Here is a 21530-nt window from a genome sequence, read left to right on the forward strand (position 1 = left end):
CTTTTTTTCATGAAAGTTTGTTTTAGAGATCTTTCCCAGTCAGTATATTTAAATCTTCATCATTCTTTTAACTGCTGTGTTTCCATGGTAAGGACAGGCCATGATTTATTTGATTGCTCTATTAATGAAATTAGAAATGGGGAATTTCTAGGATTTTTGTTCCTATAGCAAACTGTGCTGCAAAGAACACTCTGTACCTATTTGTAGACATCTCTTTTTATACACATTTCAGTATTTTTCAAGGTAGATACCTAGAAATAGAAAATTTATTTTTAATATTTGGGGGGATAATTAGGTTTGTTTATTTATTTATTTATTTATTTATTTTTAATGGAAGTACTGGGGATTGAACCAGGATTTTGTGCATGCTAAACATGTGCTCTACCACTGAGCTATACCCTCCCCCTAGAAATAGAATTTCAGTGCTGTGTGTTATCACCGTGGTCTTCAATATATTGGAATTTGCCTTCTCTACATTGCTATCTCCAGCCTGGGAAAATAACAGGCAGTGGGTAGCTGATATCTCCTAGATAGTTTGGATTCCTCTAGTTGTCTAAAATGAATCTTATATTCTTGGTTTGGAGATTTGTGATCATTTTTATTTATTATGCACCAGTTTGGTACAAGATTGAACATAGTACATGGGATATAAAATCAGCTTTACATGTATGCCTTTGTCCATATGTTAGGAAATAGTAAAGCTAGGAATAGATTACTGTGGGGTAATCATTTCAGGTAAGGAAACTCGGATTTATATCACCAAAATTTTCCTTTTTTGATACCCTATTTGAGTTCTTTTTTTTTTTTTTTAGGGAAAATTTGCATATTTCTAAAGGCACAAATCTTAATTGCACATTTATGACAATAGTTAAACTCATGTAATTCACATCCTATCAAGATAGAGTACATTTCCATCTGACTGGAAATTTCCTTGTTAATAGCTCCAGCTCCTAGGTAACCACTATTCTGATCTTTTCACCTTAGATTAGTTTTGTCTGTTCTAGAACATCATCAAAATGAAATCATACTCTTGTGCCTGGCTTCTTTTACTCAATATAATGTATATCAGATTCATCCGTGATGCTATGATTATTAGAAGTTGTTTCCATTTTTATTGCTGAGTAGCTGTCCATTGTATGAATGTAGTGTATGAACATTTGAGTCATTTCAGTTTGAAGCTATCATAAAACTTCTATGTCTTTTTTTTTTTTTTAAATCAACTCATTCTACTTTTTAGTGGAAATTTTAAACATTTAAAAGAAAGGAAGTGGGGTGGGAATAGCTCAGTGGTAGAGCACATGCTTAGCATGCATGAAGTCCTCCTGGGTTCAATCCCCAGTACTTCAATTAATTAATAATTAATTAATTAAGGGAGCGAGAAAGGGAGAGAGGGAGGAAAATGGTAGTGTATTTCAGAAATCATATCAGCTTATGCTAACATTATTTTAAATACAACATATTAAAAGTATTAGGCATTATTATTCTGTACCTAACTATACTTCTGTGTGTTTAAAATACCAGATAATAAATCTTGCACTATTAAAAATCTTCAGCTTTTTATGATACATTTTAGGAACATTAAGACAGCATTAAGAGAGGCTTTTCTAGATTGTTATCTAACAGAGTAAACATTCTTCACTGATACAGTAGTTGCTGGCTATGACCATTTGTAAACAAGTCTTTTTGTGGACATGTGTTTAATTTTTCATGGGTAAATCCCCAGGAGTGGAGTTGCTGCATCAAAGGGCAGGTGTATTTGAACTTAATAAGAAACTGCCAAAAGTTTTTCCAAAATGGTTTTTCATTCCCACCAGTAATGATGTTCCACTTGCTCCATATCCTCACCAACATTTGATGTTGTCAGTCTTTTAAATTTTAGCTGTTCTGTGTAGTGGTATCTCATTAAGTTTTTAGTTTTCCCTTATGACTAATGATGTTGGTGCAACTTTTCATGTGCTCATTGCTCATTCATCTAACTTCAGAAGTTTTTGTTAAAGTCGTTTGTTTGTTTTTCATTGGCTTTATCTTTTTATTATTGAGGTTTCGAGTTCTTTATACATTCTGGGTACAAATCCTTTGTTGGACATGATTTGTGAATATTTTCGCCCAGTCTGTGTCTTGCCTGTATGATATTTTTTGATGGCAGTGGTTTTAAATTTTGATGGAGTTCAATACTCAATTTTTGGTTTTATGATGATTGTTTCCTGTGTTAAAGAAATGTCTGCCTTCTCCCAGGTGGCAAAGATACTCTTTGTGTTTTCTTCTGTAAACTTTGAAATTTTAGACTTAATATCTGGGTCTGTGATCTGTCTCAAAACTGATTTTTTTTTTTTTTATGAGTTCAGATGTAGGGGCTGAGCTTCATTTATTTACTATACGTGGGTATCCAGTTGTTCCGGCACCATTTATTCCTTTGCCCTTTGAATTTGCTTTGGTACCTTGTCAAAAACCATTTGACCACATGAATGTGGGTCTGTTTCAGAACACCCTAATCAGTTCGATTCATTGATGTGGCTATTCTTATGCCAATGACTATATTAGCTAAATTACTGTAACTACAGTAAACCTTGAGTTGATTACATTTTTGTTCCTTTAAAGTTTCTCTTGTCTATTTCAGATCCTTTGCATTGTATAAGATTTAGGGTTAGCTTGCCAATTTTTGTTTTTAATAAAGACTGCTGAGATTATGATTAGGATTGCTTTAAATCTATAGATCAGTTTGGGGAGAATTGACAATAAAAATAATCGAGTTTTCCAATCCATGAACATCTTATCTCTCTCCATTTATTGATGTCTTCTTTAATCTCTTTTAACAGTGTCATACAGTTTTTATGTAGAAGTTGTGCACACTTTTTGTTAAACTTATTCCTAAGTATTTTATGATAGTGTTTTTTTCTAAGAAGTAAAACTGTCTTTATTCATAAATAGCATGAATCTTATGTACAGAAAATCCTAAGGAATTCACTCAAAAAACCAGTAGAATAAACAAGTTCAGCAAAATCATACAAGTGCAATATACGGTCAATTATATTTCTATACACTGGCAACAATCTAGAAATGAAATTAAGAAAACAATTCATATGATGGTGTTTTTTTCCCTTAGTGTTAGACTTTCAGTTTTTTCCTGTGAGTGTAAAGAAATATAATTGGTTTCTGTTACTGATCTTGTGTCCTGTGGCCTTGCTAAATTTAAATTCACTTAGTAGTTCTTGTTTTGTTCTGATTTTTGTTCCTTATGATTTTTACATAATCATGACCTCTGAATGGGGATAGTTTTATTTGTTCCTTTCCAGTCATTCTGCCTTTTATTTTTCTGTGCCTTATTGCACTGGTGAAAGTAGGACATCTTTGCCTTGTTCCCAGTCTTAGGGGAAAGGCATTCAGTCTTTCACCATTAAGTACAGTGTTAGGTAGTTTTCTCATATACACCATTTATCTCAATGAGTATTCCTAGTCTGCTTCAATTCCTAGTTTGCTGAAATTTTTTAAAATATTATAAATGACTATTAAATGTTGTCAGGTGCTTTATTGCATCTATTGAGATTATCATAATTTTCCTTTTTTATTTCATTAGTGATTGCATTGATTGATTTTTCAAATGGTTTTCATTACTGAGATAAACCTCACTTGAGTATGATATATTATAACATTTATATATTGCTGGATTCAATTTACTAGTGTCATATTAAGAATTTTTATGTCTGTATTCCATGAAATATACCAGTCTGTCATTTTCTTGTAATATCTTTATCTGGTTTTGATATCACAGTTAAGCTGGCCTTATAAAATGAATTGGGAAGTATTCCATTTTCCTGTATTTTTGAAGAATTTGTCTGAAATCAAAGGGTTTCTTCCTTAAATGTTTGGTAGAATTTTTTAGTAAAACAAACCAAGTCCTACTGTTTTCTTTGGAGGAAGTTTTTGATAACAAATTAAATTTATCTGATACTTAACTAGAGTTATTTGGAACTTTATTTCATCTTGTGTCAATTTTGGTACATTGTACTTTTCAAGAACTATTTCATTGTATAATGTCAATCTATTGGCATAAAGTTGTACATATTTCATCTTTTTAAAAAAATTTCTGCTCTTATTCTTCTTTTTACTTTTGATTTAATGTGCTCCTATTTTGTTCCTTAATCCATGGGTTATTTAGAAAGGCATTGTTTAATTTTCATATATTTGGGGCTTTCCTCGATACCATATTGTAACTGATTTCTAACGCAATTGAATATTCTGTAAGGTTTCAATCTTGAAATTTATTGAAACCTGTTTTGTGACTTAGTAGCATGGTCAATCTTGCAGTCTTGTATATTCCATATGCACTTGAAAAGGTGTATTTTGCAGTTGTTGGACATCATAATCTATAAATATCAATTAGGACGAGGTGGTTGATTGTGCCATTCAGGTCTTTTGTACTGGCTAGTCTTTCAGTTACTGAAAAAGGGATATTAAATTCTCCATATGTGATTGTGGATTTGTTTACTTCTTTTAGTTCTATCAGTTAATGTTTTGTGTATCTAAAAGCTCTTTTATTAGCCACGTACATAGATACTTATAATTGTTATGACTTCCTGATATATTGACGCCTTTACCATTATGGAATATCAATGTCCTTTATTAATTCTGGTCATTGTCCTTGTCTTAAGGTCTATTTTATCAGATGTTAAAATAGGTACTCTTTTCATAGCGTATCAGTCTGTTATACATATTTATCTTTTTCGGTGGTTGCCCTAGAATTTGATACTTAACAACTAATCCAGGTCCACTTTGTTTACCTTAGAAAGTTTTTATTTCTCCTTCACTTTTGATGGATAATTTTGCAGATACAGAATTTTAGGTTGATAGAGTTTTTTTCTTTCAGCACTTCAAATATTTTGCTCCACTCTCCTATTGCTTACATGGGTTCTGAGAAGTCAGATGTAATTCTTACCTTTACTCCTCTGTAGGTTAAGATGTTTTTCTCCTCTGGCTTCTTTCCGCCTTTTTTGTTTATCTTTGATTTTCTGTAGTTTGAAAATGACATGACAGGTATATGGATTTTTTGGCATTTATTTCACTTGGTGTTCTTTGAGCTTTTCTCAGTCTGTGGTTTGGTGCCTGACATTCATTTAGGGAAGTTCTCAGTAAATATTGTTGTAAATATTCTATTCTTTTCTCTCTTTCCCCTCTTTCTTGTATTCCCATTATACATATGTTAAACCATATAGTTGTCTCACAGTTCATAGATACTCTTCTGTTTTTCTTCCAGTCTTTTCTCTGTTTCTTTTCCAGTCTTAGAGCTTTCTATTGAGATATCCTCAGGCTCAGAGGGTTTTTTACTCGGCCGTGTTCAGTCTACTAATAAGCCCATCCAAGGCATTTTTCATTTCTGTTTTGGTGTTTTTTTATCTCTGGCGTTTCTTTTTAGTTCTTTCTTAGGATTTCCATCTTTGCTTATAGTGCCCATCTGTTCTTGCAAGCTGTCTATTGTATCAATTAGAGCCCTTAGCATATTAGTCATAGTTTGGTAATTCTAATATCTAAGACTGATTTTGTGCTTGCTCTGTCTCTTCAAATTTTATTTTTTGGCCTTTTAGAATGTCTTATAATTTTTTTCTTGATCTTTAAGCATATAATATACTGGGTAAAAGGAACTCTTGTAAATAGTCCTTTAATAATATAGTGGTAATGTTGGAGAGGGGAAGCACTCTGTTGTCTTGTGAATTAGGTCTCAGTATTTTAGTGAGCCTGTGCATCTGGGCTGTGAGCTTCACAGTGTTTATCCCTTCATTTCCCCTTTAGCTGGGAGAAGTTGGCTAGAGTGGGCTGGAATTGGGTGATTTCCCTTTTCCAGGTCAGTTTGACTGATAATACCCTAGCAGGTTGGGCTCCGATTAGTTTGTTCTCCTGGCAGACTTTCTTAAGAACAGAATGCTCTGGCATATTTCAGAATGGTTCCTTTTACCCTTCCTTTGCTGGAAGCATACAGGATTTTTCTCTGATATTCACTGTGAGAACCTAGTAGAACTCCAGGAAATAAAACTCACCAAAGTGTGGGGGGTCCCAATGTATGGGTCCCCTGGAACTTTTAATCTCTCAAACTTGTCAACACTAAGCCTCCATCAATTCATTAATTACAGTTCAGGTTTCCGTACCTCAGCGCTGGTTCCTGTGGAGGTTTGTGCAAGTGGGTTTCTGCTCTCATAAGTTGTGATTATCTGTATTCACCTGTTGGTCTCCCCAGTTTGGGGTAGCAGTTTGCCCTGTGACTTCACTATTCTGGCTCTTCTAGGATGGATTCCGATTTGAAATACTATGTTGTAAAATATACAGTTATTTTATGACACTCTGATTTTTTTTTTTTCCCTTTAACTTTACAGAGACTGTGCAGTTGATCCAACTTGTGTTTTATGCATGGAGTGCTTTTTGGGAAGTATTCACAGAGACCATCGATATAGGGTTGGTAATATCCAGATAATAACCATACCTAGTACTGAACTTTATACTAGATATCTTTTCTTCCTTTTTAAAGTTCCAAGATTTAACACTGAAACAGGGGAAGAGTGGTTTAAGAAATGTGTTACTTAAAAACCGTTCAACGTACAATGGCAGTGTAGAGATGAATTATGAATCCAGATTTCGTGGAACACATGGTTTAAGAAAGACAACACAGATAGCAGCTCTTCCAGTATTGGTTTTCAACTAGTTTGTTTCACTATTTTTCAGTGTTTGTTATCCTCATAATTCTAGGTTTATGAAACAGATTATCAAAAAGAGGATAGAGGTGAGAGTTAAAATGTGAGAGGGAGGTTCTGAAGGGAGGAAGTGTGAAAAAAGTAAGGAAAAGTAACAGGATTGTACATTTAAGAAATGTTCTATCAACTGGTGTACAATTCTACAGAAAGATTTGTCATTTCTTAATATTAAAGAAGCATCTATTACAGTGTAGAAGAGGGCCAACTCCAGAACATAAGACTAACCAATTTTATTATTTTTCTACTGCTGTAATGCAATCAGCACTTTTCCAAAATACAAGTACGTTTGCTTTTAAGTCAGGGATACGAAATACAGAGGCAGATTATTGCTAAGCCTGTCCTACTTCTTCTACTGGAAATTGAAGATAGAGCCATGAACATTCAGAAATTTAGGGAACTGTTAATAACTGGAACTTTTCACCCTAATCTCAAATAAAATTGTAGAGAAGGAAATATTGCAGTCTTATAAATTCAGGAGCCCTGTTGGACTTTTCCTCCTGTTTGTTTTTATTCACTCTACTCAAGTATTGATAACAGTGACCTAAAGCAACTGCAAAATTAAATACATATTTTTGCATGTTCTTTTTATTTTCATAAATCAGTAGGAGAATCCTAGTTTCCTTTAAGCTGTTCTACCTATCTTTGGTAATCAGGACACACATAAAAGCGGTAAGGTGAAGGTATCATTTTCCATATGGCTGCTTGCCCATGTTTCTTAACATATATCTTTGCAGTCCCTAAATAATCATCATTCATAGGTTTACAGTAATTACCTTGTGATATGTAACACAGAGATACTTTCTTTGGGCAAAATATAAAAGGCTCTTTCTAAAATTTGCATTCATAAACTCTCTCATGGTATTTTTTGAAAAGCAGAATTTTTAGTCTACCAATTATTAAATAGTAGGTTTGTCTTGCCAGATTCCTTGAATTATTGCTGTATCTTAAGGAAACATGAATAATTCTTGAACCCCACAGGTGGTAAAGGTTTTATGACCAGGCAGTCCACATTTGTATTTCCTGAGCTTCCTTCCTTTTCAAAGAATGCTATTTAGAGAGTGCTAGAAAAGAAAAATAAACAATTTCTGTAGTTTTTATTGGTCACTTTCTCTAATGCAAATGAAGTACTCTTACTAGACTCTTGTAGAAGATGCAGCTATAGGAATCTGTTTTATTATATTATAGCACTATAACCTGGTAGCATAGATACCAGCATTATGCCAGTTTAGCCAAAACCTCACAGGAACACCCTCAGATTTTCCTAATTAAGGGAGTCATGTAAGTGGACATATTTCACCTCTTTAAAGTAGCTGTAGCTTAGTAGACATTACAAAGTAGCTTATATTATTTTGAAATTGCTTAAAGTAACCTATAGGCTTATTTAAAATAAGCTTTAAAACATTGAGAGATTTGGCATTTTATTCAATTTTATCCCTCCAAAAAGATTAAACACTTTAGCAATGTTATTTCCTTAAGCACTTGATAGTCTTAAATTTATAATCTGATAGCCCTAAGTAAATAGTTATTGACAAGATACTTTACAATTTTTTTTCAAGATGACAACATCAGGAGGTGGAGGTTTCTGTGACTGTGGTGATACTGAAGCTTGGAAAGAGGGTCCTTACTGTCAAAAACATGAACTTAACACCTCTGAAATTGAGGAAGAAGAGGTAAAAATATTTTCACAAAGTTGTTTTTAAGGAAATACTGTTTTAAGTACAAGTTTGAAATATTTCAGACATAGGAATTAGGTTATAATATATAAATGGATAAATAAAATAGTCCTCTCACTATTAGCAGTGACCAAGTATACTTCAAAAGTTTTTGCATTTTGTGGATGCCATATTATTACTAGTAGTACACACTTGAAATTCTGGAAATTTAATTTAATTCAGATCTTTTCATTTGTTTTATTTTAAGCATATATCAAGTTTTTTTAAGTCCTCATTTATTATTAAAGGGATTATTTTTCTTATACATGTATACCAGTTAACTTAGTTGGTTTTTGTTTATTTGTGTTGTAACTAAGACTTTGTAGGCCAGATACCTTTCTTTTCTATAGCCATACATGACAGCCAGTGCTAATCATCATCTCCTGATAAATCAGTCACTGGACATGTAATAGGACCAAGGGGATAGCTCAGTACAAATTTTACTCATTCCAGCTGTAAATATGTGCTTTCTAAAATTGTTGTTTATCCTTCATTATTTTTCTCTGAATGATATTTGTAATGATACAGTGGGCTCGCTCTAAATAAATACTTGAAACTCTGTTGTTTGTGACAATTTTATGTTTAAGATCCTTATTTTAGATTTTAATTTTGAATGTCAGAGAAATGGGCACATTTGAAGTACTTCTGCACTGTTAGTAGGTCTGATATAGATGTGGGGCAAGTGGACATTAGTAGTCCTTCGTGGTGCACATATCTTCAGGTCTTAGGTATTTTAACAGAGTGACCAAATCCTTTCTCATGTAGGACAGTGTCTTTTAGACTGTGTTCCACTGTGTTTTGGACAGAAGAAAATTTGTGCAAAATGATTCAGTGCTAGAGAAAACATATGTATTTGTGTTTCATTTGTTTTGTGCAAGTATTCTAGGATTTGCTGCAGAGAAATGCCAAGTGGTTAGTATTTCAGATTTCTCCACTTCAACTGGAGCAGCTCCAGTTTTATCTCTTATATATTGGATTGGCATTCTATATATAAAAATACAAACAAGACAAAGATGTATTTTGGAAAAAGGGTTTTGCTTTTTTAAAAAATTGAAAGCTAGTATAAAACTTAAAGACTATGGGAGAAAATTCTTACAAATCTTATCTAATAAGTGTCTAGCATCCACAATATATATCCTACAACACAACAACAAAAAGACAATGCAATTGAAAATGAGCAAAGACTTGAATAGACATTTCTCCAAAGGTATAATGCAGATGACCAACAAACACATGAAAACATGCTCATTAGTCATTGGGGAAACGTAAATCAAAACTACAGCCACTGGGATGGCTATAATCAAAAAAGTGGCAAGTGGGTGCTGAGGAAGATGTAGAGAAATTGGAACCCTGTACATTGCTATTGGGAATGCAGAATGATTTAGCACTGGGAAAATGTTCTTCAAGTGTTAAACATTGCCATATAAGCCTGTAATCTCATTTCTAAGTATATACCCCAAAGAATTGAAAACAAGTATTCTTGCAAGGGGGTAGGGCGTAGCTTCGTGGTGGAGTGCATGTCTAGCATGCATGAGGTCCTAGGTTCAATCCCCAGTACCTGCATTAAATAAACAAACAAACCTAATTACCTCCCCCCATTAAAAAAAAAAGCATTAAAAAATTTTAAACATAAATAAATAAGTACATGCACACGAATGTTAGTAGCAACATTATTCACAATAACCAAAAGGTGGAAACAGCCAAAATGTCTTTATCAGTGTATGAGTGGATAAACAAATTGTGGTATATACATTATAGTGTAATATTACTCAGCTGCAAAAAGGAATAAAGTACTGATAACATGCTGTAAGGTGGATGAACTTTCAAAACATCATGCTAAATGAAAGAAGCCAGACACAAAGGGTCACATGTTGTATGATTTCAGTTATATGAAATATCCAGAATAGATAAATCTGTAGACACGGAACACAGACTGGTATTGCCAGGGGTTCCAGATGGGAAGGATGGAGGAAAACTGCTTAATGGGTAAGAGGGGTAAGAGGTTTTACTTGAAGTGATAGTTTTGGAACTAGATAGAGCTAGTCATGGCTCAGCATTATGAATGTACCAGCAGATTGTTTGCTTTAAAATGGTTTCTTTTATGTTTGTGAATAAATTATTTTCACAGGTTAAATTATATTTCACTTCCATAAATTATTTAAAAAGAAAAACTAGGACTTACGTTATCTTTTATCCTTATTCTAGAGTAGACAAAATAGTTTTCCAAGAAAAATTATGAAACTCTCTGCAGTTACTCTTTTGGTTTTATCCTCATACATTGGTGAAGTAGCTGTCAAATAGTGAAGACTTTGGTTAATTTCCTGAATTTTAAGATGCCAGCAGAATTAACCTGTCTGAAATTATATGGTCCTGCCTGGAGAATATATACTCCAGCAACCTGACAGAGAATAAAACTTCCAGACTCTGCCATTTAATTCCTATTTAAGAATTCAGTTAAGAGAAGTGACGTCTTCAAAAATAAGACTGTAAGATATTAAAAAGTTAGCATTATGTTTAGCATACCTGGTCCCCACTTCTAAATTTATATATTATCTAGGTTTTCTATGTTTTGTGCTTGAAATGTAAGAAAGCTATATAATATTTGTAATGTACTTTTTTAGTCTGTCATAGAATTTTTATTGAATATAATTTTTTGTTATACATTCAGCCCTCATCTTAAGAAAAAGTTGGAAAAATTTGGTTATATACTTTTGTTGGGATGTTTAGAAGTTCCACAAGTCTTTTTAACTCTTGACATTTGTGATGGGATATTTCTTTGTTGTATAGGCCAGGGATCAGCAAACTCTGGCACCACCGTAAGCCAAGAATGGTTTTTATATTTTTAAATAGTCAGAAAAATCAATGGGATAATAATTTGTGGCATGTGAAGATTATGTGAAATTCAGATTTCATTGTCCATAAATAAAATTTTATTGCAACACAGCCATGCTTAATTGTTATGTATTGTCTATAGCTGCTTTTCTACTAAAACAGCAACATTGAGTAGCTATGACAGAGACCTTATAACCTGCAAAAACGAAAATGTTTACCCTCTGACTCTTTACAGAAAATTTGCTGACCCCAGGTATACACTGTCAGAATTGTGTTTATTATACCTGATTCCTACTCATTAAGTGGCAATAGCATCTTGCATCACTGTGACGATAATAAATGCCAACCAGATTTCCATATGGGTCCTTGAGCATGGGGGTGTGTAGGGAGGCTGGTGGGATGGTACCTTTCATAGTTGAGAACCACCACATACTATGTATAGTATTTCCTTTGTTGATCTTCATAAAAACTGTAAAAAAAAAAATTCTCTTAGATCTCTGCATTACTAAATGTTTTACTTCTCTTGGTGTGAATCTGAAAACTGATTATGTTTCCTTTGGTTGGGGGCCTCTGGAAAACAGCTTGTCTGTAGTAGCTGTATAAGAAATTATATGATCTGTATTTATAAATAGATGTTATTTTGATTTCAATTTATTTTCCTGCGTTTATTTTCATTTTACCTCCTTTGTACATCCATTTTTTAAAATACTGTTTTATTACACTGAATGTATTCTTAAGTTGCTGTAAATCCTTTTTGGAATGAAATTTTATTCAATAACAAATGTTAACTGAATTAACAACTTCAGTGAAAAATTTTTTATCTGAAATTTTCACTTAGAATGCTGCTTTTCAATCCCTTTTGAATGTAGATCAATGGTTATTCACAGCTAAATATCAGGCTAAGTACTATACTTGGTTTATCTCATTTAATTCTTAGAACAGCTCTATACGATAAATACCACTGTTACCAATATTTTATAGCTGCAAAAGCTTGAGTTTTAGAGAGATTAAGAAACTTGCCCAAAGTGTCTCACACAGAAAGTCCTGGAGCTGGGCTTTAAACTTAGTATAGACAACTCTTGACAGTACATTATACTGGTTTTTAAAAACGTATTTTTAACAACGGAATTGTTATTTTCAATAGCGTTCTAATTAAGAAATCCCAATACTAAGTTTGAAATTTGCACCTCTTGGAGAGTGATGGAAATGTTAGCTATCTTGATTGTGGTGGTGGTTTCATAGGTGTATACATCTATCATAATTCATCAAATTGTACATCTGAAATATGTGTAGTTAGCTGTACAGGAATTATACCACAATAAAGGTGTTTTTAATATATAAAATTTAAAAATGGGGAAAAAAGAAATCCCAATAATAAAACAGTATTATTAATGAATTAATTTTTTTATAAGTTGAAATATATATTATTTATTTGTTATAAGTCAAATTCATGACTGACTTAGTTTGGTTTGGTTTGTAGTTTATTTCTAGTTTTAGTTGGGCAGTATGGAGGAAACTCTCATTCATACCTTATTTGTATATGATAATGGTTAAATTCTTTATTATAATACATGCTTACATTTTAAAAATTCAAACATTATAGAAATGTATCACATAAAAGATTAAAGTTCTCCATAATTCCCACAGTCTTCTAAGATAACCACAGGTAACCTTTTTAACAGCATGCTGGTCATCCTAGTTTGAAAGAAAAGTAAATCAGAGTTGGTTCACTGACAAAGGCTTGCATTCTCTGACATAAATGTCATCAAAGAATAATTATTAGTCATAATAGATAATACAATGTAGGATAAGATGGACATTTATTTACTTATTCTGATTCATGCTGTGGTAAGAGCACTTTGAGCAGAAGTCTTTTCTAGGGTTTAATTTTCCATTGTGCATGTGAGTAGGCTTGCACAGCTTAGCATCTCTTCACTGGAATGTTTCTTAATCAGTAACTATTTTCAAGAAGTTAATGTGTATACAAAGATGCCAGAAAAATCTATATTCCTAGGCCTGCCCCAAGCTGGGTTAATGTAGCAACAAAATTACCAATTGGTGATCCCCAGTATGTAATATAACACATTTTAGAGTGTACTTTATATTACCATTTTTAAAATACAGATAATCATATTTTTTAACTGATGTGTTTTTCAAATAGGAAACATTTTTACCAGGCCCTGGGATTTTGTAGAACAGAATTTGGACACTACTGGCTTGGATTCTCAAGAGTTGGCCATTTTTTCTGTCCTAGGACCATTTAATCCTTATAAACCCTGTTTATCATAATTCTTTAATCCTTTAAATATCTTGTATTATGGGTATAATTATAAGAAGTAGAATGACTATATAATGAGATAATATCACCACGCAAACTGAGTTTTGGTTCTACTTTCTATTTTGGTACAGTGTGAGGTTCATATTATGATTAATAGCCACTCTTTTATGAATCCCCAGAAGGTACCAGTTCTAGTACCTTTTTTGTAACAGGTGGTTTTACTGTGTAAACTTCTAAAGTCTCCAAGAAATAGTAGCAAACCTTGCTAGCTGGATGAAAAAATTTTTTAATGGGACATATAAAGCAGTCTTGAAAAAAGTTGTAGTTAAAAGGGACTGTTAGACTTCGAAAAATCTTTTTCTTACTTTACTTTTCCTTATATTCTTTAAGCCCTAGATTTGTCTCCTTTAGGAATTTTTGTCCATTTTCCTTCATTCTTGTTATTCTCCTTCTCCATTTGTTTTATATTAGTTCCACTAAGCTGATCTTTGGTGAGGATGTACAAATATTTTCTTTATCCTTATGTATATTGGCAAGGATATACTGGTTCCCATTCCATGTTGTTGGACTATATTGATTTTCTTATTGAGAGATGAATATAACACTATTTAGCCATTAAGCTAAATAATGTGTTTAGATTCAAGACAAAGCATTAAGATTAAAGACTGTGTAAATTTTTGCCAACTTTGACTGACAGGTACCATGATATCCTTAGTGTATGTTTATATTAATACTTTTTTACATTAACCTTGAAATTTAGTGACTCATTCGCTGTTAAGTCTAATGTGCAGAGTTCCCTGTTATGTGCATACACAGCTTGTCCTGCTAAAACTGAGTGATTCTTAACAACATCAAGGATGACTTCTCCCCTTTAGAACCCTCAAATTCAGGCTCTCCTTTATACCTGTAAAACTAAATGTTGCTTGTCTGCCCTTAGATAACATTCCTTTGTTTATTCTGGATATCGGGAGTTAGAGGGATATGAAACTGTAAACATGGTTTGATGTTGCGTTTTAAAGATCCTGGAATGCCATTCTAAAATTTCAGATTTCCTCATTAGGCATTGGAGTGCCATAGAATATTTTGGTTCAGTCAGTTCAGTCATTGGGCTTATTTGGAACAAAATGTTTTAGGAAGCTTGATTTGGTGAGATGTAACATTGAAGAGAAGCTGAAGTTAGATCAGCCAGCTTTTTACAGTAGTATTTTGAGGGGTGGAGGCAGAATGTGACAAAAGAATACGTGCATTTAACATGGTTGCATTTTTCTCCCCTGTTCTTTCTTTCAGGATCCTCTTGTGCATTTATCAGAAGATGTGATAGCAAGAGCTTATAACATTTTTGCTATTATGTTTCGGTATGCAGTAGAGATATTAACCTGGGAAAAAGAAAGTGAATTGCCACCAGATTTAGAGATGGTGTAAGTGCAACTCATTTATTCTTTGTATTTGTATCTGCACATACTCAGTTTAACCATTTTGATTCTGATTCCTCATATTAACTTTAATACAATTGGAAAGAACATAATCTTTTTTAATAATTCATTTTCAGCAAAACAATAACCTTGAATTTATAGTTTTTAAATATGTGTGGACCACTTAATTGGCAGCAGTTTTTCCCTGTTGGGTTAGTTGACATATAGCCATATTTAAGCAATATCAATGGCTCTAGTAGCACTGGTTGTTCAAGCATAGGCACATTTTCTCTTCTTTGTGTGATAAAATTGATAAATTAACTCTTCAGTTCTTTTTGTTTCATCAGATTTGATTAGGGAATGAGCTCTTTGGTATAAGTGAGTTTTCTGGTTTGATTAAATGTACAAATTAAATTTTAGCCATTTTGATTCTAATTTTTGCAAAATTTATTCTACACTTTGGGCTTCTTTTAGTGTACATCTAACATTGTTACCATTGGTACTTAGACTATTGAGGAGGTTGCAAATTTGTGACCAGAGAGCTGGATTCTACCATAGCTGTATTAAGGTTAAGGGCTTTTCTGCATGAATGTGCTTGCCTCAAAGAACCTTCTGTTTTACTTTGAATTCTAACCAAACTTGTTGGAATTGTATTCATAGTTAAGGTTGAATACAAGTGAGGATCAAAGGACATTGGTGGTGTTTGTTTTTTGCTTTCTCAACAGTATTCAAAATAATTAGGTTGTGGGTTACGTTTTTTTAATAAAATGAGGTGTTGGTATTCCTTTTTGGAAATGTTGAAAATGACTTCGATACCTCATGACTTTATCTTCATGTATTTCAAGTTGGGAACCAACTAAGATCTAAATCTGAGATTTAAATTTAGACCTTAGAGAATAGAAGTCCTTAGAGAAGAGAATTTGTTTTTATTTTTTGTTCCATTGTAAATTTGGGACCACCAGCAGAAGAGAGAAGAGTCTAACTTGCTTCTCTTGTAATGTTTTTCTACCTTGGTAAATGATATTTCATCGACCAAAAAACCTGAATTGCCTTTATCTACTTAGATTTCAGTTTCAGCTGGTTCTCCCTCTGTCAGATTGTTCTGTTTCTCTTCATCTCCCATTACTAGTCCTAGTCCAAATTACATTAATTTCATCCTTGAACAGCGTGGCCTCCCTAACTGGGCTGCCGTATCTACTCTTGTCCCTCATGGTTCATTCTCACACTGAGCCAAAGTGAACTTTAAGGCAAATCTGACCATAGCTCCTGTTTCATTGTGTCAAATCTTTAATTGCCCTTAAGATGGCAAAATCAAAATCCATTTCAGGGTCTTTAAGATTTCTGCCTCTCTCCACACTATCTTCTTTCCTCCCTATGCTCCAGCCCCCCAGTGTTTACCTTTGCTACCTCAGGGCCTTTGCTTTCACTTTCTTCTAGCCTAGCATCTCTCAGTCTTGGAACTATTGGCTTTGGGGCCAGACATTAAGGGTGCTGACCAGTAGATTGTAGAATTTTTAGCACCATCATTGTCCCTTACCCACTAGGTGACAGTGGCACTCCCACCCGAGTCATGACAACCAAAAATGTCTCCAGACTTTGCCAAATGGTCATGTATGGAGGGTAGAGAAGAATTGCACCCAGTTGAGCACCACCAATAGCTAATTCTGACTTTGAATCTCAAGTTACTTCTCTGGAAGTTCTCTGAACTGCCAGACTGATTTTATCCCACTCTAGCATTCTACTCTTCTTGATAAAAGCCAGTTCACATAGAATTATATGTCCAGTATCTACAACACATGATGTAGTAGTGTCATAGAGCAAGGGGACTAGGGATGACTTCGTTATACATATGTGCCCAGTACCTAGCATGTTCCCTAAAACAAAGTGTGCTTTTAATCAGCCTGGAGCAAGATAATATGTAAATAGATAATACATAATTAATGTTTTATCCCACAGAGAGAAGAGTGACACTTACTATTGCATGCTGTTTAATGATGAGGTGCATACCTATGAACAAGTTATTTATACTCTTCAGAAAGCTGTTAACTGTACACAAAAAGAAGCCATTGGCTTTGCAACTACAGTAGATAGAGATGTAAGTAATTTCATTATACTGATGTCACATAATAAATTAAACTGTTAATACAGACCAATTAACCTAGAAAATTAAGTTAGAGGTGTGTGTATATATATATATATACACACAAGTTTTTTTTTAACTTCATATGAATATGTATATGAACTTCATATACATTGGGCATAACTGTAAGCTGTTGTCAGAAAGTTTAGGAGAAAATGTAGATACAGTTGCCCTCATCCTACCCAGTGATTAGAAATAATTCAATTTTGGGGAGTGGGTATCAGTAGAGCACATGCTTAGCATATTTGAGGTCCTGGGTTCAATCCCCAGTACCTCCATTAAAAAAAAAAATTCAGTTTTGAAAATAGAAATGATAGCAGCCTACAAGAATAAACGTTGTGTTATTCAAGGAAATGTATTTATTAATGGCTTGAAAAATGTTAGGATAACTTAGAAGGAAAATACTTTAATTTACTTTTTAATCAGTGAATAGAATGAACATTATGAATAATAAAAATTGGCCAGAGTTGTTATGTGCTCAAATGTATTTGTCTACTGATTGAAAAATTATTAATATTGAATATAATACTTTTACAAGCTAATTTCAGATGTCTTTATAGGGACGTAGGTCTGTTCGATATGGAGACTTTCAGTATTGTGAACAAGCAAAGTCAGTAATTGTGGTAAGTAATTTAAAGCATGTCTACACTATTATTTTTTATTACTTTAAAACTAGTCTCACATTTTGATGTTTATGAACACATTTTTCTGCCTTCCTGAATATAAAGCCAGCATCAGCTAAAAATCATATTTAAAGCACGTTTCTTCAGCATTGTTTATTTATCTTGTTTTTCTTAAGCTTTGTAAGATTGATATAGAAAATGAATGTTTAGATGAGATATAAATATACTTTCTGTCTTCCTATTTCTCCATCAGAGACGTCTTAGAAAATTTTTTGCTTTATGTTTTGTTTTTGATAGGGTTTCACATTACTTTTTAGGAATTAAACTGGCCTTTAGCACCAAGATTAGAATTCAAGGCAAGTTGTTTCTTGGTACCTTTACAGCAAGGTATGCTGTATATCCTAATGGCATTTAGTGTATAATTTATCTGAAAGAAGACTATTCCCCACATTTAGATTTATTTTTAAAGGTTAGAATTTATTATTTTTAACTATTCCATGTAACTGAATTTTATGTAAGTGTCCTTTTAAAAATGATTTTATACATTGTGAAATCTTTTAAATATGCATATAAAAAAAGAGATAACACAATGAACGCCTGTTTGCCACATTATACCTTATTTTCTTCATACTTAATTTTAAATAAGTATAATAGTATAGTGACCCCCATATTATCCTTTCTGAATCCCTTTCCCCTTCCTCCTTCCCAAGAGATAACTACTTTCATTAATTCATTTTTCATTTTCATGCATGCCTTTTTATGTCATCTATTAAATATCTGTCAATATTCTATGTATTGATTTGAAGGTCTTTAAATATAAAAAAGATTCATACTGAATGTGTTGTATTGCAACTTGCTTTTTCAGTGTTGTTTCTAGATTTATCTATGTTGATACGTATATCTGTAAAGTATACCATTGATAACTATACCATATTTTTTCCATTCTCATGTTGATGGATAATTAGGATATTTCTAGTTTTTTTCTGTGACTATCAGTCCTGCTTTTGCACATTCTTTTGTCCTCTTGTGGCATGAATGCAAAAGTTTCTCTAGGGTATATACCAAGAAATGGAATTTCTGAGTTATTAGAGTATGAACATTTTCAGCTATACTAGATTTTGCCAAGTCAATCTCCAAAATGGTGATACCAGTTTACATTCTGACCAGCAGGTATGTGAGAGTTCCCATATCTCTACCACTTTGTCATAACTATATATTGTCAAATTTAAAAATTTTTGCCAACTTGATATATATGAATGGCATCTCATCAGTTAAACATGCATTACCTTAATTACTGAGTATCTTATATCATGTTTTTGTATTGCATTTAAGTTTTCTGTGAATTTCTTGTTCATACCCTTTACCCATTTTTTTCTATTGGGTTATTTGTCTTTTTCTTACTCATTTTAGGTTTTCTTTGCATAATCTGAATCCTGATCTTTTGTTGCAAATATAGTTTCCTAATATGAGACTTATTTTAAGCTTATTTGTGGTAACTCTCATTGAGCAAAATCTTTAAATTTTAATGTAGCAAAATGTATTTTTTATGATTTTATATCTTATTTAAGAATTTCTTTTTGATATCTAGACATGTTCAACTTAATAATACATCAGAAATTATAATAATGCATCAAAAGCCATACAGTGGTTGTGCAAAAGAGCATTCCCATTCTTAGGAAATGTATATTGAAGTATTTAAGAATAAGGGGACATAATGCATGATGCATATAACTTACCTTCAGTGGTTCATTTTTTTTATTTTTTACAATACATGTGCATGTATTTGTGTATGGAGAAAGAAAGATAACGTGCAAATGATAAGGCAGTTGGGGTAAAATGTTTATAATCGATGAATCTTGGTAAAGGAAAGGGCATTTTTTTGCCTTTACGTTTGTTGCTTCATAGTATTGTTTCAGTTTGGTCTTAAAATATTAGTATTTGTAATCTCTGGTAGTGTCTGCATAGATGAACTATATTCATAATATAGAAATAGAAAGTCCAGAAATAGATACTAGTATAAGGAAAATCTAAGAAACTACAAATATATTCAAAGAGAGGAGGAGAGCTTCTTAATTAAGACTAGAACCCCAGGAATTAGGAAGAAAACTTATTTTTTGGCTACATAAAAAGTTTACATAGCAAAATAGTACATAAACAAAGTCAACAGGCAAATGGTAGATTTAGAAAAGTTATTTCTAACACAGAGGATAGACATTTAATATTTATGGTAAACAGCATTCATCGATTATCAAGTAGAGAACAGACAACAAAACAGAAAAATAGACATAGAATATGAAAAGACAATCACAACAGAGAAAATCTCAGTGGTTAAATATATATGAAAAGAGACTCCACCTCACTAGTAATCAGAAAAATGGCAGAGAGATTTCATACCCAACACAATGGAAAAATTAAAGTGACAAAATACCTTGCTGGCAGAAATGCAGAGAACAGAAATACTCGTGTGAAAATAAATTGCTACAGCATTTTGGAAAAACAATCTAGTAGTATCTATTAAAAGTTTTACCTCTCCTAGGAATGTATCCCATAAAAATATAAGCGCCAGTAGAGTATGTACAAAGATGTTCAGCCCTACTTTTTTTGTGGTCACAGAATACTGAAAACAAAGAGAATATGAATGTCCATCTCTAGAGAATGTTGAAATAAATCCACACCACAGAATATAACGAGTTGTTAACCAAAAAAGAAAAAAAAAGTTAACATAAAGATGCAAAAGAGTATGTGTAGTATCCCATTTTTGTAAATCAAATAAAAATCTCTGTAAATGTTTACATATATAATACTTATAGATTCATAAAATATGCAAAGATATACTGTGTTAATGTGGGTTATGGAGATGGTGGGTATAAAGATGATCCAAGCAAAAAAGAAAAAGAGAGGGGGGAACATGTTAAATAAAAATTTTGATAGTCTTAAATAGACATTTCTCCAAAGAAGATATGCAGATTGCCAAAGCACATGAAAACATTCTCAACATTACTAATCATTAGGGAAATGCAAGTAAAAATCTTGAGGAGATGCCACCTCATATCCATTAGGATGGCTCTTAAAAACAATAGTCATTTATAAATTTTTGTTATTTTTATGGGAGAAAAAACTAATCTTCAGCTCTTAAAAGTAAAAAGTATGGAGGAGGATATAGCGCAAGCAGTAGAGCACATGCTTGACGCCATGAGTTCAATGCCAGTACCTCCTCTAAAAGTACAAAAAAAAAAAGAAAGAAAGAAAGAAAGAAACCCAGTATCAAAATCATACATGTTGGCAAGGATATGGAGAAATTGGAACCCTTGTACACTGTTGGTGGGAATATAAAATGATGCAGCCACTACAGAAAACAGTATGGCGGTTCCTCTAAAAATTAAAAATAGAATTACCATATGAGCCAGCAGTTTTGCTTCTAAATATATATACAAAAGAATTGAAAGCAGGGTCTCACGTTCATAATAGCATTATTCACAGTAGACAAAAGGTAGAAGCAACTTAAGTGTCTATCGATGAATGGGTAAACAAAATCTATATACATACAAAAGAATGTTATTCAGACTTAAAAAGAAAGAAAATTCTGATACATGCTAAAGCATGGATGAACTTTGAGTGAAATAAGCTAGTCGCAAAAAGATAAATAACGTATGATTCTGCTTGTATAAGATACCTAGAGTTTGATAGGTACAGAATTTCAGTTTTACAAGAGGAAGAGTTCTGGAGGTTGATTATACAGCAGTGTGTACTTAACACTATTGAACTGCACACTTAAAAATGGTTAAGTTGAAAAGTT

The 21530-nt window shown here is 32.8% G+C and overlaps 1 protein-coding gene across 8 annotated transcripts in view; it reads left to right on the plus strand.

Moving 5' to 3' along the window:
• Window positions 1–21530, plus strand: part of UBR2 (ubiquitin protein ligase E3 component n-recognin 2) — a 96208-nt gene that overhangs the window by 17035 nt on the left and 57643 nt on the right. For 7 of the 8 annotated variants that reach the window (XR_004313595.1, XM_032463091.1, XM_032463090.1 and 4 more), the window contains exons 3-7: window positions 6363–6441; window positions 8294–8407; window positions 14847–14977; window positions 16928–17066; window positions 17672–17734. Coding sequence is in view for 7 of the 8 variants with exons in the window: in XM_032463091.1 (XP_032318982.1) it covers window positions 6363–6441; window positions 8294–8407; window positions 14847–14977; window positions 16928–17066; window positions 17672–17734 (526 nt within the window). In the remaining variant the exon portion in view is untranslated. The remainder of the gene's footprint in view (window positions 1–6362; window positions 6442–8293; window positions 8408–14846; window positions 14978–16927; window positions 17067–17671; window positions 17735–21530) is intronic. The other variant, XM_032463089.1, reaches the window with a different exon arrangement.

Source organism: Camelus ferus, chromosome 20 (genome assembly GCF_009834535.1).
Source record: "Camelus ferus isolate YT-003-E chromosome 20, BCGSAC_Cfer_1.0, whole genome shotgun sequence".
Taxonomy (NCBI): domain Eukaryota; kingdom Metazoa; phylum Chordata; class Mammalia; order Artiodactyla; family Camelidae; genus Camelus; species Camelus ferus.